Raw genomic sequence first — 25983 nt, forward strand, 5'->3', positions numbered from 1 at the left:
GATTAGGTTAAGTTTTCACAAGTCTTAGCTAAGTAGCATCTACTGTTCCAACAAACAATGTTACTCCAGAAGGAAGGGAGCGAAGTGGTTAAAAGCATAGAATCTGGGCCGGGTGTGGTGGCTCACGCCTGTAATCCTAGCTCTCTGGGAGGCCCAGGCGGGCGGATTGTTTGAGCTCAGGAGTTTGAGACCAGCCTGAGCAAGAGCGAGACTGCTGTCTCTACTAAAAAAAAAAATAGAAAGAAATTATTTGGACAACTAAAAATATATAGAAAAAAATTAGCCGGGCATGGTGGCGTGTGCCTGTAGTCCCAGCTACTCGGGAGGCTGAGGCAGAAGGATCACTTGAGCCCAGGAGTGTGAAGTTGCTGTGAACTAGGCTGACGCCACGGCACTCACTCTAGCCAGGGCAACAGAGCGAGACTCTGTCTCAAAAAAAAAAAAAACAAAGCATAGAATCTGGAGCCAAACTACTTGGGTTCCAGTCCTGGTCTTATCCCAGACTTGTCACATGACTTTGGACAAGTTCCTGAACCTGTGTCTGATTTTCCTCATCTATAAATGGGGACAATAGTGGTTCCCACCTCCTAGGCTTAGTGTGAAAATAAAATAATTGAGTGGATAGTAAGTGCTCTATGTCAGCTATTATTATTGTTTTTTTATCCCTAATTTATAGCAAACTAGACCACAATGTTATTACGCTACTGGTTTCTAAAACTACTTTTATGGATTATGCTAAGTAGCTCCTGAATATAAACTTTAAATTTGAGGTTTTTTAGTGTATCATAAATCTTATCGCAATTGATTAAATTTTAAAAGTATGTTGAGTACTACTTGAGTCAACAGACTGAAAATATAAACTCAAACATTCAGATTTTTCTTTTTTGGTAATAATTGAAATTTTGAACTAATTTTATATCTTAGTAAACATCTCTTCTGCAGAGACGTTTCCTTCATAGTTTCAAATTTGCTAGCCCAAGCAAAAGACCTCAAACTATTTTGGTCCCATTGTCCCCTAGCAGAAAGCAAAAAAAACCCAAAAAAAAAACAGAACCTAGGTTTGCGTTTCCTAGTTCTTAATATTTTTCCACTGAACTGACTTCATGTAAATGGACGGTTGAAAGGGATTGATTCTGAACCTTAAATATGGAAACCCTGTGCTGGCTCTCTGTGTCTTAAGGCTCTTTCCTCCTCTCATTCAAATTTCCCTTTTCCAGGAGGTTAGATCCTCTGCTTAGCCTTATTTCTTCTTCTAGTTTCAGCAAAACAAAGAAGAGTCAATAGAATAAAAAGCCAGGCTTTAAAAGCCAAAACCAAAAAGCAGGGCAAAGAACCAGGGAACTGGCGCTCCCCTGGTCTCCTTTGAAAACCTGCAATTTCCTCTGGGTTTTACGCTTGTTGCCATGTGGCAGGTGTTGATCCCCCAAGTCCCCCGGCCCCAACCTCCAGGCCGGCAGGATCCGGCTCCCAATCAATTAGTGAAGGGCCTAATTAGACACGGACTTATCTGCAGCCTGGAATGTATTTCAAGTGGCATTGTCCTATTATAATGTGTTTCCCTGTTCTCTCTATCTTAATTATTATAAATTCAATGTTGCCTTAAGGTCTTCTTGATAGGGTTCTGCCAAATTTATGCTTGTTTTTCCTGGGTTCTCTCCTTTAATGACTTCTCCTGACTTCGATTTTTATGGCTTTCCCAGTTGCCTTTCAAGATTATACATAACCCTGAGTTAAATCAGTTTGGCTCCTTGCAACTATCTTCTCCTAAAATAATGTAGCATTGTTCCCGGGATTTTTTTAAATTTTGAAACACTCCACTTGCAGCAATGTTCCTTTATCTTTATCTCTCTATCTCGTTCTTGATTTTACCAAATTTAGAAGATAGGAAAATTTCTTTCTCAGGCCACAGATGACTCTATTCAGCACTCAAGGGCAATCATTAACTGTAAAAGCCCACACAGTGCTCATGTTGATAGTCAAAAATCTCCACTATTTTATTGCTATTAAATTCTTAATGGGGATCTCAGATAGCTGGGAAATAGGACTCGTGACGCAACCTTTGCAGAGTCCCTGCACACTCAGCCTGACTCAGGAGCTGAGGGGCCCTCCCAGGCGGCGGCAAATGGCAAATCTTGGCGCCTAATGCTCTTGGAGAGTAAGCTAAGGAAAAAACTTCACTTATGGCCTTTTTGATTTACAATACTAAGGCTTGGACCAAAAAATATGGAGGTATCCCAGCCTCCAGACACAGCGTTACATATCATGGTGTCCACTTCTGGAATTATAGAGAAGCTGGAAATTGCTTACTGCATGTGTCTGGGTTTCTGAACTCTAGGCTTCCAGCCAAATGCAGTAGAGAAGCTTCTGGTAAGGTGATACAAATTCTCCTCTGGCCTGCAGAGATTTCTGGCTTTGCTTAGAAGTCAAGATTTAAATATGATAGTCAGGGTTGGTGTGTTCCAGAGGTTGGGCCTCTCTGGGGTCAACCATTCCGGACCAGAAAAACAGAAAAAAGGGCGATATGGCAGAGCTGGGGTATCAGGATGTGGAGGTGATGATACAGAGGATGAGTGTAGCTCACCAAAGACTTAGGAGGGTAAATGAAGAAGGCTGAGTGAGTGGGTGAGAAAATGGAGGTGTTAGAACATAGGTGAGACCAACAAGCCAAAGGGTTAAGTAGACTACTCTTTGGAACCCTAGAACAAACTAATTAATCAGTTTGTGCAGCTATTTCTACGAAATGAGGATGATACAAACTGATCAGCTGAAGAAAGACAGCCGAAGAGAACCATAGACACTCCACATTTGCTAAAAATGTCTGTTTTCAACTCAAATCCCATCTATGTCTCCTTTCCTCCCTTTCGGCCGGTAGTACTTTTCATTTCCAATTGACAAATAATAGTGAATAATCTAGTAGCTGCAATGTAAGTCATGCAGATAAACGCAACAAATTGGCCAGCTCACAATTTATTGATTTTTAAATAAACTAGCTCACTTCCCAGCTACACATTCAGTTCTAAACTGGGAGTAAAATAAAGCAAAAGTCATCACTCTGAACTTCCGTCCCGCCTAGGTTTTTGTTTCTGGACAAAGAGTAATTGCCAGTGACCCATCACGGCATTATACCCTAATCAATGCAATTAATAATTATCCTCCTCCCTGCTCTGCTCAAACTTAAGCCATGATTTTGCACCCAGAGTATTACCCACCGTTGCCTTGGAAGCAAACACCCGTTTCGACAATAGCAACAAGCACCTTCATTATTATTCAAGACTCAACCTTAGGAATATGATCAATGCTCTTTTACCTCAGGGAAGAAAGTTCTCAGAGCAAAATGTTTGTAGTCAAGGAAGGGAACAGTTCCAAAACTATCAACCACATCCAATTTATCCATCTGCAGCTCAGCAAAGCCTGCAAAACAGAATCCCAAGAGCAGTATTTTAACTCAACAAACAATGGATAAGATCTTCTGCTGTTTTGTCTAACACAGAGTATGACCTTGCTTTTCATTAAAGAAGAAACAATAGATAATTACTTGGTTGGCTGCAGAGAAGAGCTGAAATAAAACACAAAGCCAGGCCCAAGCCCCGCTTGTTCAGTTGTCTCCTGTTGCACAAACAGTTCTCATTACTGTGGCCGTCTCCATGTAAGGGTAAGGAAAAAAATACATAAAAGCCTTGTTTTTCTACAAATAAAATTTTGGAACCTACCATCACGTATCTCTTTCCGGAGCTCACTCTCCAGCAGTTCCAGCTGTTGACTCTGTTTGCGACTCAGCTCCTTCGATTTGTACCTGGTCACCCCCACGGCCGCTAAGAGACAGAGATGCTGCGTCAGTTACAAAAACAAATACATAAAAACAAAAGCCAACCTTTCCAGTTCTTTTTTTTAAAAAAAAAAAAAAAAAAGAGGTAAGGAGAGAGATTGGGAGAGAAATACAGAGAGGGAGAGAGAGAATGAGAATAGAAAATAGCATTTAAGAGCTAGAGTCTATAAAAAGAAAGGTTCCCAGGGAGGGGGTCACTGGAGGGGAAGATGCTAAAATGCAACAGGAAAAAAAAAATCCACTCATCTTAAAAGTGAAAACTAAATCAAATAACCTTCACTTGTAACCAAAGATCCCAGTTGGCTGAAAAGTAATGAAACAAGCCAAGTTTCCCTACAGCCACAGCCACTTATATTGTTCCATTCTTTTTTAATGTTTCTAAGCATCTCTGGAGAAATAAAGTTATGTTTCAAATGCAGAAAGGAACCACAGATCCACTGCTGGCTACAGAAGCCAGACGTGTATAGACCTAATGGGGTGACATGACGAGTGAGCCACAAGGAACCGCCCCCTTCTCCCCAACCTAGATATTGCTTCTTTCTCCACCTCATCTTGCCACTAACTGTGCTGCAGAGGCAGTAAACCCAACTGACTCGGTGCTCTAGTTCATGTTCCTGCTCTGCCGTTTCCTAGCTGTGTGACTTGGGTTAAGTTCCTTAGCGTCCCTGTGCCTGCTGCCTTCTCTGTAAGAGTGCCTACCTCACTGTGATGTTGAGAGGATTGCAAAAAGTAACTCACAGAAAGCATTACGGACTTATTCTTTGAAAAGACTTTGAGCTTTCAGGGGCTGTTTGCTTCAGTTAAGTAGTAATGGATGAAAACCCAAATCAAAACTTTGGGAGAGGAATAATAGGGACACGTTGAGGACTTTCTAAACATTTTTTTTTTTTTTTTAGAATGGTTCATTAATAAAAGGCTGGATTACAGAGATGGTGTCTTGGTGTTTGAGAGAGGTAATCCACTGTGTTCCCCGATTCCTTTGAATTGTGATGACAAAGGGACATTACAAAGAATAAGTATTCAACAAGCAACGGAGCTTCTCCTTTTTTCATAGAAATTACCTGATAAAAGGGGTCTGTAATCAGCAGATGTGAATAATGCTAGAGGAAACAAAATTAAATATGGTTCTTCACTGGACCACTTTACAAAGTCAATAGCCTTCACCATAACAGGCATTGTGCATCTCTGAGGAAGGGCAGAGTATGCAGTGATTCCCAAACTTACTTAAGCAGGGAACCTCTATTTTCAGGAGCACCACTTGGGACCATTGTTCCTTAGGCTGCACTTTGAGCAACACAGGCTCATGCATGCAAAGGCTTTAACTCATCTCCTCCAGCTCCAGAGACTTGCACAGTTATCAGCAACATAACAGGTATTCGAAGAACATAAGGTAAATGGATGCAAGAGTGAATGAATGAATGAATGAGTATATGGAAGGAGATATTAGCAATTGCCTCTATTAGCCTAAAATGTTAGAAAGACAACATCTATGTTAAACCAAGAAATACGATGTGCTATTTGTTGGCGGAGAAGTGTTCCTTTTACAATGAAGGATGTGAGAAAATAGACTTCAAATGAAAAGCAGCTCAGAAACAGAGTCACAAATTAAATGGCTACATAGATGAGTTAAATGGCCTGGGTGGAGACAATAGGGAGTGGTGCGGACTATGGTAGGAACCCAGGGAACGCATGCCCTCCCTCCATACTCAGCGCTTGTAAACTGATGCTATGGAAAAACTGGGATCCAACAATCTAAATCTTTTGAGTTTTCAAGAGGTGTTTCAAAATGTGAATAACTCATTTTTAAATGTTATCACCTACTTAATAGTTATAAAAAATGCTATGTGGGCCAAACAAAACATTGGTGGCTGGATTTAGTGAGCACCCACCATGGGACCACTGTGCGTGGATGAGCCTTCGAACACTTTTAGAGATGACATAGATCACTCTTCTGAAGTGCAGTTCTGCCAGGAAAATCAGGGTTGGAAAGATGGGGGGCGGGGCATGATGAGAAGACCAAGTCCTGGGCATCCACGAGGGAATAATCTAAATGTCCCTTTGTCATTACAATTCAAAGGAATCAGGGAGCACAGTGGATTACCTCTCTCGAACACCAAGACACCATCTCTGTAATCCAGCCTTTTATTAATGAACCATCCTAAAGTAAAAATGTTTAGAAAGCCCTCAACGTGTACCTATTATTCCTCTCCCAAAGTTTTGATTTGGGTTTTCATCCATTAATACTTAATTGAAGCAAACAGCCCCTGAAAGCTAAAAGTCTGCCTGCCTGACAAGGAACACCAGGGAATAATTTCTCTGACAAAATTAAACAGGGCACTTACCAAAAATGACAATCACTAGCAAGACAGGAAGCACAATCAGAAAATACCAAGTGGAAGGAACTGATTCCTGCTCCACGTAGAGCTCCAAGTTTCCCAGTTTGACCTAATGGGACAAACAGTGTCGTTAGACCCAATTGAGTTGGGTACCATATGTATGTACATGATTTTTTCCCCCAAATGGTTTCAAGATACAAAAAGAAGTGGTGAGCTAGGTAGGACATCCAAGTTCTAGTCCCATCTCTAGGGCAGATTAGCTATGTGTCCTTGGGCAAATCAGGAACATTCACTGTGCCTCAGTTTCCTGATATGTCAGTTGAGGTGAGCTGGGCTAGATCTATGGATTCTAAACTTTGGCTCTCCTTGAGCTTGGGGTTTTAAATTGCAGCAGTGGCGGCAATAAAGAGGTAGTAACCGAAGGGTGAAAAGCCCCCTACCCTTTATTCCAAGGGAGCAACTCAACTTTTATCTTTTTTACATCTGTGCTTCTCGGCAGGCCTATTTTGAATAAAGCATTCTTTGGCAAAAACCAGTTTGGTGACGCTGATTGGATAATGGCTGAGGGCTTTCTCCAGTTTTAGCATTGTTTTTGGTTATAAAAATTTCATAAAACTTATAAAGGGAAAACCTCTACATCAAGCCTCACTTTTCCATTGACGTACAGACAAGACAAGCGTTAAGATGCGTTTCAATCCTTGGACCCTCCCTGCCCCCGGGGAGGCATCTGAGCAAAGAGGCCAGAGCAGACTCTGGACGCAGACAGCCCACGTGCTCCACCCAGCTTTGCCACGCGCTCTCCTTCCCGGCTGTACGATGTTCAGTTGGGTACTCAGCCACCCAGGCCTCTCTCTCCCCACCTCTGAAATGGGCTGTTGACAGTGCCTCTGGGGAGGCTGTTGTGGAGACTAAACGCTCACAGCACCCCGCCCAGAACTTTCCCCCGGCTTCCTAAGCACACAAGCCAAGCCCTCGCCATGGCCCACGAGGTCCTGACAATCTCCAGCTCTCCCCATTAATTCTCTACCCTCCTCCAAATATTCTCCCCTCCTCCTGCCACTCCAGCCACACTGGCTTCCTTGTTGTTCCCCAAAACACCCCAGGCAGGCTCCTGCCTCAGGACCTTTGCAGCCTCCTTTCCCTCTGCCTAGAGCACACTACCCCAGATGGCCCACGGCTCGCCCCTCTCCTCCCCGAGGTCCTAACGCAAATGTCCCCTTCACAGGCAGGCCGTTTCTGCCCACCACTGCAAAACCTGCACCACTGCCCCCACCACACTCTATTCTCCTCCCTGTTCCATTTTTCTCTGTCACAACTGCCACCATCTAACACATTTTTAAATTTATTTTCTTCACTCTTTGTCTCTTTAGGTGACTTCCACAAAGGCAGATGTTTTTGTCTGTCTTCTTTCTCCACTATGTCCCCATCACAGCTCTCAGGAACTATGTTGCGAAAGATGAAGAATGCAAGCATTTGCTTTCCTCAACTAACAGGAAAGGTGAGCGCACTGATGGGCTTGGTTGTCCTTGCTTTTATGATTAGTATCATCCCCTTTACCACACACCTGGGCAAAGGGAGGCTTGGGGAAGTCAAGTGACTTACCTAAGGCCACACAGCTATTAGCCGGTGCTGCTGGGACATGAACGCATTTTTGGTTCTGCCTTCCAGTCTGATGGCTTTTTTCCTTGTCCTTTATCCAATTATTTATGACTATAGATCATAAAGCAGTTTTTACATGGGCTGTACAGAGCCTCATATGGCATGAACACTATAAAGGGTTACTTCTAATATGTTTCCCTTCTCAGTGGCCTCACATTTTTATTATGGGACATAAATATACTAGAGATAGGTCTCCCAAATACATCTGGGGAAAGAATAATTGCAGGAAGTATGAGTTCATGATGAAGGATGCAGCCCGCAACCCAGAGATCAGCTGGTCTCCATCAGGGTCTGAGTGTGCCCAAGAGGGTCCCTGTTTTGGGGTTTCTGCTAAAACATGTCACCTCCATATTTGAGAAAAGAATGACAGCTCATTCATCAAGGGGTCTAGAGATTTTGCTTGCAGATGCTACAGTCTAAATGTATGGCTAGAACAAAAGCTATCAAGACTCATTAGGATTATAGACAATGGTGTGTTCAACACTTTGACATTCAAACAGGCACATGGATGGATTCTGCCAGCTATTTTGGAGAAATTATGCTTGGGCTTGCAGAACCAGCTTTGTTTATCTTCTATATAAAGTGAAGATTGGAAGATCCGTGAAAGATTCCATTCTGGCCTCTGGTTTAGCAAAGGAATTAACAAAAATCAGGTAAAGACGGTAGGTAGGCCCGCCAGCTGACTTACACGAACTTTCTTGGAAGAGGAGGCGATGGTGTTTGCAGTCGTGATGTTTGTAATTTTGCAAAGGATGGTGGTCAGATCTTGGTTTCTAGTAATGTCTTCGAAACTGCATTTTAATTGCTCATTTTCCCCGTGGAAGAGAGTAATTTCAATGTCTCTCTTGGAAATGTTGAAGTTATCATTTTCTTTCTGTGAAGAGCAGAACGAAGATGAAGAAATCAGGGCACACATGCACAAGCAAAAGCACACCTTTCCAGTCAAGGGGCGGGAAGCATCCCACCCCATAAAGAGAAACATACTTGAATTTTTACTTCCAACTCTTTGTCCACCTCAGATTCTACACGATACCCTGTAAATCGGGGGTCCTCGAGATACTGCAAGGTTATACAGTCCAAGTAGGTGTCTTGTACTCTCAGCTTCACAGTGACGTTCGTGCGCACTTTTGCGCTCTTTAAACTGGGAGCTAAAAAGCTGCAGTAAGTCTCCATACAGTATTGAGAGACCTGGGAGAGAAGAAAAGAGCATTTTAATAACTTCACTAATGAATCCCAGGCCTGGTCTCTAAGAGCTAAGTGACCTGGGCAATTGAACTTCTCGGTGCTTCTGTTTTCTCATCTGTAAAATGGAGGAGGTCCAGGAGGTCATGCAATGGGGAAAGAGACTACACGGAAAGAATGAGGCTAGAGAAAGGGGAAGACTTTGGTCCTAAGGGCTTCGGTGTCCTTCGAGTCAGCCCGCCTGAGTTGCAGGAAACCACGAGAAGGGAAGAGAAGACCCCTCAGCGAGGGCTGGCCCTGAGCTATTGCTGCGGCTGAATCACTCTTGGCTGGGGAACCTCCTGCAGGGCTGTAGCAGAAGTCACCAACCACAAGGAGGAAAAGGCTTTTCAGGCGTGACAGAACATAGGAGAAAACAAAAGCAAAAGGAACGTGTCGCCTGTGAAATGAAGAGCGTGAAAATTGGAAACGATGCAGAAAAGGTGGCTGGATGCACAGGTTTACTTTGCAAAAAAACAGCATAAATGTCCTGTCCTTTTCAGGTGTACAGAGACAGGCAGAGGAATTTGGTGGGGTCGGGGACGTGGGGAAACAGCAATTATAACTTATAAAAAGAAATTCGTCCGGTGTAGAGAACTATTCCGCCCCTGGCCCTGATGCTGGAGTCTACGAAAGGGGACAGGAAGAGACATAGGTGAGAAAATCGGATGCAAAGAGCTGAGACCTGGGCAAGCACGACCTTCCTTCCTTCGTAACATCTTTCCACACCGCAGCCCTCGGCCTCCCACTCACGTTTCTGTCGACAGGATGAAAACCACCAGCCCAGCTGCCTCCCCTTCTTCGGCAGCCTGAACTGCTAGCAGGCTGGCCTTCCACCGACCATGCCTTCTAGAAGGATGACCAGCGACGGGATCATCCCAACCTCACTATATCCTCAAGACTCTGCATTTCCAAATTGGCGACCATCTCCCACCATCTGAAATACTCTTTCTCTCTAGTTTCTGAGCAACTTCTCAGCTACGTTCGCTGGCCATCCTTTCACTTCTTAACATGAGGATTTTCTGCCACACCCCAAACTAGGTGTTCTTGTCTTCCTCCTTTGTGCCCTCACTCCCATGATGTGGCCCCCACACTCCCTCTAATGACAAAGATGAGCTGATCATCCGTAGCTTAGCCTAGCACTTGAGACCTGCCCTGCCGACCACGGCCCGATGGACTTGCTGTCAGCCCAGAAGGTCAAATACACCTGGATGGTGACGTGAGCATCTCTGCGGGGCCTACAGAATCAAGGGCAGAGTTTTCAGTCTGACACTCCTTTCTGTGGCCTCATGCTGCAGGCATCCTTCATTCCATCCCTTTTCAATGTCTCTTTCACGTGGAAACACAAGGCGCCTTCCTGGACTCACAGGGTTTCTGAGCGGCAAAGGAACCAGAGGACCTAGAGCTTGACATCCTGTGCTGTCAACTTTCCATGCCAGCGTGGACTTGCCATCTCCCCCCATGAAGGCAATGTGACTATCACATTTATCTTTTGTCGCTACTCCCAGCAAAACATTTTGCCCACAGTAGGTGCTCAATAAATTCTACTTGATTTGGGAACAGCATTTGGAAGGGAGAGCAAGTCCACTGACAAATGCAGGCAGTGCCTCTGGCCCGAATGTCAATGTAGACGAATCCATCAACCCGATGTGTTCACATCACAGAGACAGAGCCTGGAATCAGATACAATGTGAGGCTGGAACCGGCTCTGAAGCGCGTCAGCGGGTGCATGTGTGCATGCCAAGGCCGTCAGGATGATGTAGCGGGAGGCCTCCTGAATCCAGGCCTGAGCCCACACTGGCCCCATGCAGGCCCCATGCAGGGACGAGGTCTGCAGCCATTCTTAGATCTTCCAGCTGTGGCAGGAAGTGGTTGGGTAGGGCCCCAGAGAGGCTGCTGCCCTCATGTCTCTTATCAAGGAAAGGGAGAAAGGGGAAGAGAGAATGGGGAAGAACATTCAGGAAGAGTGTAGAAGTGCACTTGGAGGCCGGGGCACGGTGGCTCACGCCTGTAATCCTAGCACTCTGGAAGGCTGAGGCAGGCGGATTGTTTGAGCTCAGGAGTTTGAGACCAGCCTGAGCAAGAGCGAGACCCCGTCTCTACTAAAAAAAATAGAAAGAAATTATCTGGATAACTCAAAATATATAGAAAAAATTAGCCGGGCATGGTGACGCATGCCTGTAGTCCCAGCTACTCGGGAGGCTGAGGAAGGAGGATCGCTTGAGTCCAGGAGTTTGAGGTTGCTGTGAGCTAGGCTGATGCCACGGCACTCACTCTAGTGAGGGCAACAGAGTGAGACAAAAAAAAAAAAAAAAAAGAAGTGCACTTGGAGGCCCAACTTGTATCTGAAATCCGTCATCTCCTCTTAGTCCTGGCATTGGAAGCTTCAATCTGGAGGCTCCCCAGAGAGTTCTGAGGCACTGGTGGGAGAACTAGGCAGTGGGTGGGGACCAGACCCCTCCTACAGTTTCCACTGCGAGCAGATGAAAGGCAAGAGAAGGTGGGATTAGATGGCAGGGACCAAACTTGGTCAAAGAGGCAATGCAAGAGAAGGAGAAGCACATGACAAGGTTTCTGGGACTTTCACAAGTCACCGAACCTCGCGGAGCAACGGGAGCGCCACCCCCTACTCTTTGCAGAAATGCTATTCTTTCCATCACACCTTAAACATTCACGAGGCATTTTCACACATATTCATAAGCATTGTCTCATTAAAGTGACTTGCCATGAATCACACACAGAGACAACGGCAGGTCTTGTCATACCAAGTTCTTTTCTCTTTCTTCTGTGCTACAACTTGAAACATTCAACTACAAGTATGAGGTTTATTATTTCCGTTATAGCACAGATAGTACATATCATACAAACAGGTGGAAGTTTATAATACCCAAGTCATAGAAATAAAAAATACCCCCAACATGGTATAGTGTGAGGAAAACAAAATCATCCTTGAAAATAACTATTATTAAAAAGCAGCTGAAGACTTACATTTATGTTTCCTTTTACCTCATGTGAAATGATTAAGTTGTCAATTACATCAAAATTTCTGCCCATGATGATTATATTTTGACCACCACTGCAAGGAACAAAAAAAGCAACAATAAGGGTTTCATGGTAAACGCACTGGCATTTTGCATTTATGAACGAAGCTATCAATTTATTCACATTTAATATTAAACACAGTTATGTTTGAGAGCAAATTAACTAATTTTAATTTCAAATGCAAGACAATTTTAGAAGTCTTTTCAGGATATTGGCCACAAATTCATGGTTTTCAAGATGTATAAATATAAAAATTCAGGTCAGATCCTATTTTAATTCTAGGAAAATGCCCAAATTCTTTAATAGACTTTGAATTTTGTGGTGTCATGTTGGCACCTATAATCAGATCAGCAGCTGTACCTTGAAAAGGTTTCACTAAACAGAATTTTGTTTGATTGCTGTTTAATCTATATGAAGATGCTTCAATCTAACAATTTTCAAAATCTAACTCCTAACCTACCAATTATATTTTATTTAGGGAGACAGGGAACACTTTGGACAAGGTAAAATTATAAATGACATTAAAGGTGTAAGTCCTAGTTGGTAAACCATATAAATAACAGCTCCATTCCATCTCTCCAAAGCCGAGCCAAATCACTTCACGTATTCTCAGAGCACGATCACGTATAAGCAAAGCAGCCGTTGGGTGTGAAATAAACAGCTGGCCACGCTGTCACTGTCCTCACACCCCTGTTCATGTAGGTCACCAGGCACTCATTCTAGGGGACAAGAGCCTGAGTATGTCAGGTCCAACAGCCGGCTGAGCCCCTAATGACAAGACTAGGAGGTGGGCAGGAGCTGCCCAGTTTGTGCGTGGCAGAGGGAAGACATTGAACCCTGAGTCCTCTAGCCGCAGGGGGGAGGGGCTAAGCTGGCCTCGTGCCCACAACCATTACTAGAAAAGCAAAGTGCGCTCTGCTAACGGCCAGAATTCCTGCTCCAAGTGCAGCGACCCAGGACCAACCATGACCCACAGGCTCAGAATGTCACAGGTGGCAGGACAGTAAGGAGCCCCTTAATTGATAGCAAAGCAGGATTCTGTGGTGGCCCAGAGCAGGGCCTGGGACAAGTTGTTCGAACCCTCTTTCTGCCTCAGTTTCCTCGTCTGCAAAAGGGACAACCCGTAGTAGATCTCTTATGCTGTGAAGATAACCTGGTGGATGGATTAACACACCAGGCACGTGCTGAGTGCCACATCAGTATCTGCTTTTATAAACAGGATGGAATTAGTCCCGGGGTAGGGGAGTGAGTGTCATGCTAGAGCCTTGGTTTTGAAATTTTAGTTCTCCCTATTCTACCGTTATAGGCTGAATTGTGTCCCTACAAAATATGTATGTTGAAGCCCTAACCCCAGTACCTCAGAATGTAACTAACTGTGTTTGGAGATGGGAGGGATTGAAGAGGTAATTAGGTTAAATGAAGTCTTGGGCTGGGCCCTGATCCAGTATGACTGGTGTCCTCATCAGAAGGAGAGATTAGGACATAGAGCACACACAGGGAAGACCATGTGAAGACAGAGGGAGACGACACCCATCTACAAGCCAAGGACAGTGGCCTCAGAAGAAGCCCACCCTGCCGACACCTTGACTTCAGACTTCAGCCTCCAGAACTGGGAGGAAATAAATTCCTGTTGTTTAAGCAACTGTGGTACTTTGCTATGGCAGCCCTAGCAAACGAATAGAGCCACCTCGCACTTGACCTTAAATAAGAATATTAGAAGTGATTTTTTTTCTTTGTTCTCTTCTTTTTTCCTCTCTTTCCTTCTTTTTTTTAACAAGGCTTTGTCTGTAGTTTTATCCAGAGAGTACTGTGAAAATTAGCTTTATACTATGTTAGGTAAAGAAAGTATCTTTAGAGTTAAATTCTAAAATCTGAATGTGAATTTAAATTCAACTAGGGAGAATGTGTATTGCAGCACTAGTCACGATAGCCAAGATATGGAATCAACCTAAATGTCCATCAGTGGATGAATGGATCAAGTAAATGTGGTATATATACACAACAGAATACTATTCAGCCATAAAAAAGAACGCAATCATGCTATTTGCGACAACATGATGGAACTGGAGGATATTATGTTAAGTGAAATAAGCCAGGCACACAAATACAAATATTGCATCTTTTCACTCCTATGTGGAAGCTAAAAAAGTTGATTTCGGGAGGCTGAGGCAGGAGGATCGCTTGAGCTCAGGAGTTTGAGGTTGCTATGAGCGAGGATGACGCCACGGCACTCTAGCCAGGGCAACAGAGTGAGACTCTGTCTCAAAAAAAAAAAAAAAAAAGTTGATTTCATGGAAATGGAGAGTAGAATAATGGGTACCAGAGGCTGGGAAGTGGTGTATAGAGGGCTTGGTTAATAGGAACAAAGTTACAGTTAGAAAGAATAAGATCTAATGTTTGGTAGCACAATGGGGTGACTGTAGTTAACAATCATTCATTGTATATTTCAAAATAACTAGAAGAGTGGAATTGGAATGTTCCTAACACAAAGAAATGATAAATGCTTGAGGTGATGTATATTCCAATTATCCCGATTTGATCATTACATTATATGCCTGTATCAAAACATCACATGTACCTCATAAATATGTACGACTATTATACATACATACATTTTTAAAAAAAATAATAAAATGACAAAAAACAAAGAAAAAAATTCGGATAGGGAATTTTTTTCCCGTTAATATATTGGATTTACCTGGAAGAGTTCATTTTGGAATTTCCATCTCTCACTTAGGGAACATCTTTAAAATGCTGATACTGATTTTCATTTTGATAGTTCCCAATATTTCCCCAAAGAACTCAAAACAGCTTACTCTAATGGTTATAAAATGAAATTTATAAGAAAGAAGCTTTTTATCTGAGCAGGAGTGGCACAAAATAAAGACTGTTATATATTGGTATCAGAAACCTAGGCTAGGAATAGCTACTTCAATCGAACAAATATTTTAGTGGTGAGTTTCCTGGTAGCCAAGGTGAAGAGAAAAACAGGATGTGTTCATAGTGTTCACTGTAACAATGGGAATCAACCAGCTTGGCAAGTATGCATTTTTCTAGGAGTAAGTCCTGAGAGGAACCCTGTGAAAGGAATTTAGAATGACTAATATTTCTGATTCCAATCCATGATCTTTATGCATATGACCCTTAACCACAATAAGAAAAAAATATTGGGAATCTAGAAAGTACCTGATCCAGGTGGTAGCAGGAAATATAAGGGAACAGTGTGGCAGAGCAATGTAGGATAAGAATCCCACGGAAGAGCAGTTGCCCCCATCAAACTGGATACACACATCCTTCATTTCCTTCCGGCTTGATGGAAGAGAGAATTTCATGTGGGTGTCATTTAGCACGTGGCTAACTTGTATCCTAGAAAGAGGTAGAAAAGAACTCTTACATGACACAGACACTTAGCACAGTCCATTACCCAAGGTGACGGCGTATGAATCTCAGTCGAACTACGACCCTTCGCGAACAGCTGCAGGGAACCACTTACCCAGTTTGGGTATTATTTGGGGCTGAGTTCCTCTTTCTTTTGCACATTTTTATCTTTGTATTTGCATTTCCCTTAGAAGTGGGAAAGGAAGGAGATGTAACCATTACCCTCTAGAAGCCCCAAGAAAAAGCAGAACATGGACTCAAGAACTATATTAAGAATTATGGTTAATTTTGTGAAGTATGATAATGGCATGACTCTTACCTCCTAGAGATATCCTGAAGTATCTACGAGTGAAAGGATATGGTGGCTGGGTACATGCTTTTAAGAAATTCCAGCTGCTACTCCATCCTCCACCCCCACCCCCACAAAAAACCCAGACAAGACAGATGAAACAAGACTGGCAAAATGTTGATACATTTTGAAGCTGGGGATGAGTACAGAGAGGTTCATTCCACTCATCCCTCTTGTATATGTGTGAAATTTTCCATAATAAAAATAAGAAAAGAAAAGAAAAGAAAAAAGAAAGTCCCAGTCAAGCACTGGGAGGGTAGAACTCAACTGCAGACAGAGATGGGGATTCTGCCGTTCAGAGAGAAGAGAGCCTATGCCAAGAGCCCAGGGGTCTCAGAATCAATTGACATCACGGCCAACCTGCTGGCTAAGGAGCCTCCAGGCTGGGAATTAGCTGGGCCTATCCTAGGTGCTCCTAATATCCCACAGGAGCTGGTCCTTCATGCCCTTCCAGAGTCAAAGCAAAGCCTTCTGCAACGTTCCCTCTGTAACCTGCAGCTTCCTCTGTGTGGCATGTGTACAACGACACTCGAACGCACAAATCATTAAGACTGGGGTGTGTCTGACTAATGCTCAGTATAATTATGCTACACGAGAATCTATTATTACTACTTAAAGGACATGTGCATGGTTATTAACTGTAATGCTATTACCCTTACAAAAAGGCAAATTCAAAAGATATTCGAGTCAACTTGTACTTACACCATGGATGTACATCTTAAGGTTTATATTCAGAGCAAAGTTCCAGGAAATTCATGGTAAAATAGCTAATCATTAAAATTCAAACTTGTTTATAAATTTTGGAAGGAGAGTGGTGGGAATGTAGGTCAGTCCACTATTATACTTGTATTTTTCTCTTTAAAATAATCATACATTTTAAAAATACCATATTAAAAGAGTTTGGGATTACGGTATGGGCTCAGACATATTAACTGAGTATTATGTTGACTGCTCATGAACTTGGGTTCGCCACACAGATGTGGTTACTGAAATGCTACATGCAGAAAGGTCTCTTAGTCATTTAATTTAATAATTGCAGTATCTTAAGACACACTTGGAATTAAAATAAGAGCATAAAGAGTCAGAAATGGGTAATGCTCTGAAAAACTACTTATTTTCCAAGAAGTTGATTGCCTTTCAGTGAATACACAGGTGTCTAACCTCACAGATTTCGCTACCCAAAATGAAAGATTTTTGCAGTAAGGTATTTAGCCAGGATAAATGGCACCGAAAAACCTATGTTGCATAGAGAGAGCCTCTAATGTGTGCTTGATAATTCCGGTAAATAGCAGAGCAGAGGAAAGCCACCAATGAGCACCTTTTCTCATCAAGATCACAGATATTCCAAATTTATTGCTATGAGGGGAAGGGGATGGCAGTGATGTGAGGCAAATGAATTAAAACAGAAGTGCAGTAAATAAGCATGGCAGATGAGAATGCCGTACAAATCTGTTTTAGTTGTTAAAAACCAAAACATCACGCTTCAGCAGATTGTCTGAAATGCATTTCCATGATGAAAATAAGCTCAGTATTATACTTCATGTAGACTGTAACATCTTTTACTTCAAATTAGCCCAAACTTATAAAAGTTAACAAGCAGAAAACTCAAATAATGTGTTGTATTATTACTCTTACATCTCTTTTTTGGGGAGGGGGAGGTAACAGTTTGCACAAGAACATCAGTGAGAAACTGAAACTTTTTCTCAAAGTTCCATCAATACGGTAAGTTGGGGAAAGAAGTCATAGAAACAATGATGTTCAAGAAGTACATTTATGTTTGGGTGTTTTGTTCTTTTTCCTACTAATGTACCTATATAATAGTAATTTAATTATTGGAGACTGAAACCAGTAAAGAGCAGGCTACAAAGAATAAAATTTCCACATAAGATGGATCTGAAAGTTTCTTTCTTCAACTTGGAATAGCACATTGGAAGAGTTGTTCCATAAAATTCTCCATCAAATTCTGAGTGGTCAACTATTTTTCTAAATGCATCATCTCAAAAATGATGTTTGCTACCCTACCTGCTTGGTTTTGTTACCAAAAATGAATTAAGATCCAAAACAGGCAACATTCTGAAATTATTGTGTACTGAGGTTTTTTGGGGGTAACATGGGGCAGATTCTCTCATAATACATTTCAAATTTGTTGTTAAAATTATTTTACTTATTAGAATTATATCAAAAACTCAGACTAATCGGCCCACTTTGGTGCATGGAAATGACTTGACAATATAAAGGTTACATCCTTTAGCGTAGGTTTTTAGCTTTACAATATCAAGGATAAATGACTGAGTCGAGTAAAATGAGTATTTCAACTTACACATCCTTATCACAAGTACTGGTTCCTTTCAGGATCATCGTGATGTTCGACGCCCGGGAAAAGTTTGCTCCTGTAACTATCACGTTACTTTTCCCTAAGGTTGATACTTTCTGTGGCTCAATGGACTTAATGTAGAAGACCTATTGGAAATAAAAGAGTAAAACACGAGATCAAAGCTAAGAAATGGCACTGTTCCAAAAAAAATCTGTTTATGTGCTGCAGTTAGAAGAAATCACTGGGAAATTACAACATTTTGCAAACACAAGCAGACAGTGTTTAATGAAATCAATGAATTCAAGGAAGAGTGCTGGAGATTCATGTCTCTCAACATGTGACAGCATGAGGTCAAACCAATTAGTCTTTGTCTCACAAGACAGTCGAAAATACAGTTGAAGAGTCTGACATTCTGTCTGAAGAGGGAGGTATCACTAGAGTTTCGCAAATGCTCACTGCCTTACAGCCTCTAGAGGCTCATGATTTAAGCAAAATAAAGGAAAAGGAAAAGAGTCCATTGAGTGTAGGCCAATGACAGATTCATCATGAAGGTGAAATAAATGTCATTCCAGATAAATTTAATTCCCAAGAAAGCAGTTCATATTTTTTGGTTTTTCTTTCAGTTAGGCTATTTGTTTTTTTTTTTTTTTTTTTGGAGACAGAGTCTCACTCTGTTGCCCGGGCTAGAGTGCCGTGGCATCAGCTCACAGCAACCTCAAACTCCTGGGCTTCAAGCGATCCTCCTGCCTCAGCCTCCTGAGTAGCTGGGACTATAGGCATGTGCCACCATGCCCGGCTAATTTTAGTTGTCCGATTAATTTCTTTCTATTTTTAGTAGAGACGGGGTCTCGCTCTTGCTCAGGCTGGTCTTGAACTCCTGAGCTCAAACGATCCGCCCGCCTCCGCCTCCCAGAGTGCTAGGATCAGTTAGGCTATTTGAATCAAGCAGTACACTGAGTACACTTGCAGGGAAAAAAAAAACCAAAAACCTCAAGAAATCAATCTGTTCAGTGACCTAATATCAAGTAGTTAGAGGCCTACACCATTGTGGCCAATTGTTCCCTTCCCACGGTTTTCAGATACCACGATCTCCTTCTTGCTACCCAGTTACAGGCTTTATCTAAGGTCAAGAACGTGTCCCTGGGAGTCACCTGATACTTAGCCTCACATCATGTAGGCAAATGCCACCTCAATTCTCCATTTGCAACGTCTAATCAAATTCCCCCTTTTAGAAACAAAGCCCTTCATTTGATGGCAAGATTCATTTTCCCTTTTCAGGACAAAACCATCCTGATTTCTTTAGCTTTTCTCCTACAGATATTACTGTCTATCATTTTGATCACTTCATTGCCCTTTTGTAGATCATTTTCAGCAAGTCTGTATTCTGTAATATGGTGACCAAAGCAGGACCTAAGATCTTAAGATTCTTGCTAAGTAAAGCACAGCAGATCTTTAGCATGAGTGAACATCATACACATTTGATATTTGAAAATGACCCAAGATCCAGAGATGCTTAATCACGTGACATTTGGTTGAACCAGAAATGCTGAGTGCATCCACGCGGAGGACCAAGTCCAGGAGGAAGCCACCGGAGAGCTCCCGTGAAGTCCAACACCTGCCTAACACCTGCTTCTTGAAGCGACGGAGTAGCCTCTGCTCCTTTGTGTGTGCAACGCTCATCAAGGTAGCCATGCTGGGCCGCTGGGGCTGGCCGTGCTGCTGAACGATGTTTCCTCCTCCTGTTCCCCAGCACACACAGGTGCTGTATGGCAGAGGAACTCCCATTACTCATCGACGCTTTGGATTGGTTTTGCAGATCAAGGTAAATTCATTGTTAATGTCATCACAGCAATGATGTAACGTGACGGAGAATTGATTTCAGCAGCAGAATTTATTTTAATCACTTTGTAAAGGACTTCAGCCCCATATTTATAGAATCACTAAGGGCCTGAAAGGGTCACTTTAATTATTCTGTTATACTTGACTGCATTTTATGGGGGAAATTATCTGCTAGAGTGGTACTTGGAATGGGGGGATTAGCAAAGACTTCAAGATAAATCTCTCGCAAATGTCAAGTGTGTGTTATATGGCAAAAGGCTGACTCTTTGCTCTTGCATGGTGGCAGCTAAGAGAACAAGTATTTACTGAGCACCTACAGGGTCCTCAGGCCAGCACTGGATGTCCCAGGGGACATATGATCTATGCGTGCACTACATCAGGAGCTGGCAACCCACAGCCCAGGGGCCAAATCCTGTCTGTTACCTGTTTTGGTATGGCCCATGAAAAAATGTTAAATGAAGAAGAACATTTCATGACATAGGAGATCATACAAAATTGATTTCAGCGTCCATAAGTATTCGTCCGCGTAGCGTCTCTGGCTGCTTCTGCACTACAGCGGCAGAAGTGAGTCGCTGTAACAGTCGCAGGCCGGCAAAGCCTAAAATATTTACTGTCTGGCTCTCTGTAGAAAACACTTGCTGACCTCTGCTCTAGAGGAGTCCACTGTCTTCTTAGGGAGGCAAGATAGAATTTTTTTTTTAATGTAAACTTCAGCGCAGACTCAACATTTCCCTGCAGGTCAACTATGACTGCCGGGTTTCCTTTCTTTCTAGATAGTCCTTCCCGCTTCTTCTATTTATACCGTTGATGTGTGCTCAAGCAAAATTTTCAAACATGCCAAGTAAATGCTACTTCTCTACTCTCAGTAGAGGATAAAGAGAGCCTTGTAACTAACACGAAAAAGATTGTGTAAGGGAGTTATATTCTGCTCCTTGAATGGCTCGACAAACACCATCAGAGGACCGGCTACATCATCTGATTAACTTTTTATTTCCCTGAGTGGAGACAGCCTTGCTCCTTCAAAAGGATTTCATTTTAAAGCCTTATTGTTTAGAGAAGTGTCCCTTGGCTGCCTAGGGTGGAATCCAGCCCTGGACTATCTCGTGAAAGCAGATGCTTCCAGTCTGCTTTCAAAGAGGGTCAGATTAGTTGTCTTTTGTTTGCTGGTAGAACCTCTCTTAATCTTAGTAAGTGGGTTAAAGAGCTACTAAGAGGACCCCCCTAAATAAATAGGGAGGTAGAAGAAAATGTAAAAGAAAAAAAAAGATAGGGGGTACGGCTGCACTGTATGGCTGCAGCAGTTCTTAGAATTACATTTTCTATTTTTACTGATAAAGATTTTGAAAAATCCAATACAGACAAAAGACAAAGAACAATCTCCCCAAAAGGTTTGACGCATTCAATATTTTAGATCAATATTTATATTTTAATCAAGAGTTGATTCAGGACCTGACATAAAGTAGCCAGCCCCACAAGCTGACACACAGAAGGGGTTAATTTAAAAACATAATCGAGCTTGATACAAAGAGACAATCTCTTACAGCCCTACAGTGAGATCTGTCCCTCGCCCTGTGTCCAGGGATTTCCATATATCAAATCAAAGTACCATTGACTGTAACCACCATGGCTCTATGTTGTCCAGCAATTAACCTCAGAATAGTCTACCTCCTGTTAGTTACATCTTAGAGACTTCAGGGTTATTTTTAAATGGCTGCACAATTTGAGATTATTTAATGAAATACTATGAGCTCTGGTTTTCACTCTCTATTTTATGTAAGAAAGCACATTAGAAACTGGTTAATTAGGTGATTTATATAATACCCAATTATTTTTATTTTTTATTTTTAACTAAGTCATTACAAGATATCAGAAATAGCACGACCACTAAGAACTAGTTATCTTTGAAAAGGTCTAAGAGGATTTCTCCTGACAGTAAGAGTAGCTTTTGTGAAGTCTGACGTCAACACAATTCAAATTACCATGACATTAATGGAGAAAATACTGCTATGATTGAAAAGAATATTGGAAAGAGGTGCATTAGGAAGGCTCAGTTTATTAAGACCAAATTGTACTCTATTAATCTGTTACAAAAAAAAAATCTGAATATAGCAAAGCTCTCTGTAGGCCTGGACCTGAATCAACACTCAGTAAAACGTCTCTCAGATTTTCACTCATGAAATTAGTTCAAACAGGACTGGATAAAAAGTCCCATGGATTCAAAGCCAGCTGGAAATCTGAAACCAAAGGACATTAGAGAGATGAAAGGTAGCACAACTAATTAAAGGAAAGTGTCCTGTAGGGCCCTACAGGGGTGAGTATTTGGTTCAGAATTATTTAACATCTTTATTAATGACTGAGAAGAGGACGGAAGTAACGTATTAACGAAATGTATAAATCGAGAAGGAGACGGGAAAGCGTAAAAGGAAGTGAGATACGGAAAGAAAACAGCAAAATACAATTCCACCAAAGGGAAATTAGAGAGTTAAAGGGAACAAAAAGGCTATTCACTGGATGCTCAGCTGCTGGGGCAAATGCCTCTTCACGGGGGCCCCTGGTGCAGGCGCCAGGGAACTTGGGGACTGTCAATAGTCAGCAATGCCTCCTGACATAGACCTGGAGACTTCCAGGGACACGATGACAGACCAATGCCCTGTGTGAAGAGATCAAGACTCTAGCAAAGATGACCCGGCCCAGGGTTGGGCTGCCAAGGCCACCTCCTGAAGGGCCATTGAACCTTCTGAGTGTGGCTCCTCAGAACTGGACTAGGTGACCAGCACTCTATGACCGCGAGCATCTCATGCCCCGATTCCAACTTAAACCCAGCCCTCACAATCCACCCCGGGCCAAGTTTCAACATGAGCGCGCAATTCTTGCTGCTGCTCTCTGCTAAGGGCCTCAGTTGCCCAGCTAAGCCTCTTCTGCTCTCCCTGTCTTGGAGTCAATGCCCAGCCTTGCCTGGGTCTGACTCTCTTCCTCTGATCACACCCTAACCTACCCCTCTCTTCCCTCCTTTTTGATGCTAACACACTCCCCCCTCAGCCTGGCCACCGCTGGAGGTCTTGCTCCCACCCATAGGCTTTGATATTCTAATGCCAAGAGAAGCCAATATGAGTTTCCTCCTTCCACCCTGACTTGTATCACAAATACCACACGGTTTAACCCTTGTTTATATTCAATTTAGGTCAGACAATGTAGGGTAGTGGTTAAAATTGTGTTGAGTCAGATTGCCTGGGTTCAAATCTCTTATCCACCGTTTACTACCTGCTTACTCTCTCTCAGCCAAAATTTCCTTGCCTATAAAATGGGGAAAATAGGTCCACTGTGAGGCTTAAATAAAGAAATACTCTGAGCTCAGGGCATAGCACAGGCTCAACAGATATCAGCTACCACTATTTAATGTAGTACATTCTGGCATTCTTTCTTATATCTTTTTGTGTTATGCACAGTCAACTGTTTCATGAAAATGAATCTTACTTCCTCCAAAATAGTGTAAGTCCTAAAATGTAAGCTCCATGCAGACACACATTTTGCCTGCCTGTCTAGCACATAGTAGTTGCTCAATAAACACATTTCGAATGAATGCTTGGAATTGAATCCTATGGTACCTAACACAGTGCTGGGCCCATAGAAGCTACTCAACAAGGTATATGTGAGATTTAATTTCACTTTTGAAGGCAAGGTCCTCAAAAGAGTTCCCTTGGATTGTCTGTGAGAAATTAAAATGCATATTCAAATGTGAGGGAGGAAGAGGAGAGGAGACTGCCAGGAAGAGAAAGAAAGAATAATTTGAATATAAACTGCTCAAGAGCAGGAGGCATGGCTTTGTATGGTTTATTTCTGCCCTATAGCGGTGAACATATTGAGCATAATAACAAATATTAAAGTGACATCATATCATAGATCTTCGCAATCTTTCCTTGAACACACGAAAGAGAAAGCAGCTATCTCTCCTGTCAGTGGCTGAAGGCACCACACATAAGATCGTTAAGAAATGGAAAGAGAAGTGATTAGGGCAGAGTGACAGGGCCAGTGCTCCCTGACATGGTTTCACTCCTAAATGTGTCGGGGGAGGGAGGAGGGAGAGAGAGAGAGAGACAGACAGACACTGGCCTTTATAGCTGAAAATACTCTTCATCCAAGATCATACAGAGATTTTTGAGCTTGTTTCCCTATTTTGGTAATGCTTTTCCTTAATGCAGACTCCTTGATAGATGAAAGCATGTGTTTCTGGATCAGGGTGTAGATAGGGGTGGGTCTTGGGGCCATGAAACAGTGTGAGGGCTACTGGCCCAGCTGGGATTGAACCAGGACCTGTCCCATAAGTACCACAACCTTGGATGAGCAAATTCATACATTAAAGAAAAAAGTCCTGAATAGCATTCCATTGCCACTGGAGAATACAGTTAAAATTCCTGGGGCTGGTATGTAAGGCCCTACACATGCAGACTCCAGGGTCATTTCAGTCTATGTCCCATAATTTCCTGCATCCTCTTCGCCAGCCAAATTGAATTACTTAGAGTTTCTTCTAATGAGTGTCCTGGAATTCTCTGGCCCCTGCCCCCACACTTTTGCTCATGTTTGTTCCTCTGCTTAGAATACCCACATTCACATACCTGTTCCTCTAAGGTGGGCTGAAATGCCATCGCCAACAGTGAATCCATCCAGCCACCAAAGACTTAACCAACCACACTGACTGTTTTTAACTGCCAGGCACTGGGCTTAAACAAACAGAAAGGACTCAGACAAGGCTCCGGGCACAGAGAGGCTCTCTGGTTTGTACACTTTCAGGTACTTTCCCCATGTTAACATTTTGAAAAAATCTCCTTATCTATGTACTCATAGATAAGATTCTTGAGACTGATGGCTAGAGATGGGCCTGATTCATGTCCTCCTCATGGTATCCGTGGAGCTCAGCATAACGGCATCTAATAGGTGCTTAATGGAGGTGCTACCTCCAGGAAGAATCAACCCAAGTTCAGGATCCTAGATGCCTAGGACTGTGCCTGGCACACAGGAAGCACTCGGTACATAGGGGATGTGGGAAGATGCATTAAAACAAAGCTACCAATGGCCTCTCTGGTAGGAAAAGAGTTGCAAAGACATTGGGTGCTTCGTTCAAGGCTAACAGGACAACCCAAAGTGGAAACCAGAACGTTACACGTGCCACACAATAATGAAAGACAGCAGTGTTTCACAGAGCATGAGAAATCCCTCCTGTGAAAATAACACTCCATTCCCCACCAAACAAAAGAGAGACTCTGTTCTGAGTCATATATTTAAAGAAAACATTTCAGCATCAACAAAATATCTTTCTCCAAACTCAGAAAGGTAATCCACAGAGAAGCACTCAAGACAGATCTGGGCTTTTGTTTCATTTCAGCGTCCTCCTTCTCTTCTGGTGACCCTAGTTCTTTTAACCACAATTCAAAAGGTGCTGAAAGACTCAACACAGGAAACCAGGATGTAGTGACTTTTTTTTTTCTTTAAAATAAAAGAAGTTTAAAAAGCCACTGCCTGGACCTCAACTCAGCAATAAAAAGGAACGAATTATTGATACATAAAAGAACTAGGATGAATTTCCAGAGAATTATGTTGAGTTTAAAAAGCCAATCCCCCAAAGAGTACATCTGGATGATTCCATTTATATGAAATTCTTTAAATGACAAAATTATAGAAATGGAGAACAGATTAGTGGTTGCCAGGCATCAGAGATGGGGAGTGGGAGGGAGGAGGGAAGTGGGTGTGACCATAAAAGGGCAACCCAGGGAGCCTTGCGATGATGGAGCTGCTCTGTGTCTTGACTGCTGTCAATGCCAGTGTCCCGGCTGTGACACTGTGCTAGGTTTTGCAAGATGTTACTACTGAAGGAAGCTGAGTAAAAGATATAAGCATTATTTCCTTACAACTACAGGTGAATCTACACTTATCTCAAAATTAAATGTTTATTTTTTTCTAAAATAATCTTGAAAAAGGAGAACAAAGTTGAAGGACTCACACTTCCTGATTTCAAAATTCACTA

At 42.5% G+C, this 25983-nt stretch overlaps 1 protein-coding gene across 1 annotated transcript in view; it reads right to left on the bottom strand.

Annotated features, from left to right (window-relative positions):
* Nucleotides 1-25983, bottom strand: part of PLXNC1 (plexin C1) — a 137007-nt gene that overhangs the window by 42463 nt on the left and 68561 nt on the right. The window contains exons 10-17 of the mRNA XM_012664045.1: nucleotides 18132-18271; nucleotides 15271-15450; nucleotides 12031-12118; nucleotides 8806-9009; nucleotides 8510-8695; nucleotides 6169-6271; nucleotides 3711-3812; nucleotides 3308-3411 (exon numbers count right to left, since the gene is read on the bottom strand). Coding sequence (XP_012519499.1) covers nucleotides 3308-3411; nucleotides 3711-3812; nucleotides 6169-6271; nucleotides 8510-8695; nucleotides 8806-9009; nucleotides 12031-12118; nucleotides 15271-15450; nucleotides 18132-18271 — 1107 coding nt within the window. The remainder of the gene's footprint in view (nucleotides 1-3307; nucleotides 3412-3710; nucleotides 3813-6168; nucleotides 6272-8509; nucleotides 8696-8805; nucleotides 9010-12030; nucleotides 12119-15270; nucleotides 15451-18131; nucleotides 18272-25983) is intronic.

This window comes from Propithecus coquereli, unplaced genomic scaffold, assembly GCF_000956105.1.
Source record: "Propithecus coquereli isolate 6110/MARCELLA unplaced genomic scaffold, Pcoq_1.0 Scaffold85, whole genome shotgun sequence".
Lineage (NCBI taxonomy): Eukaryota > Metazoa > Chordata > Mammalia > Primates > Indriidae > Propithecus > Propithecus coquereli.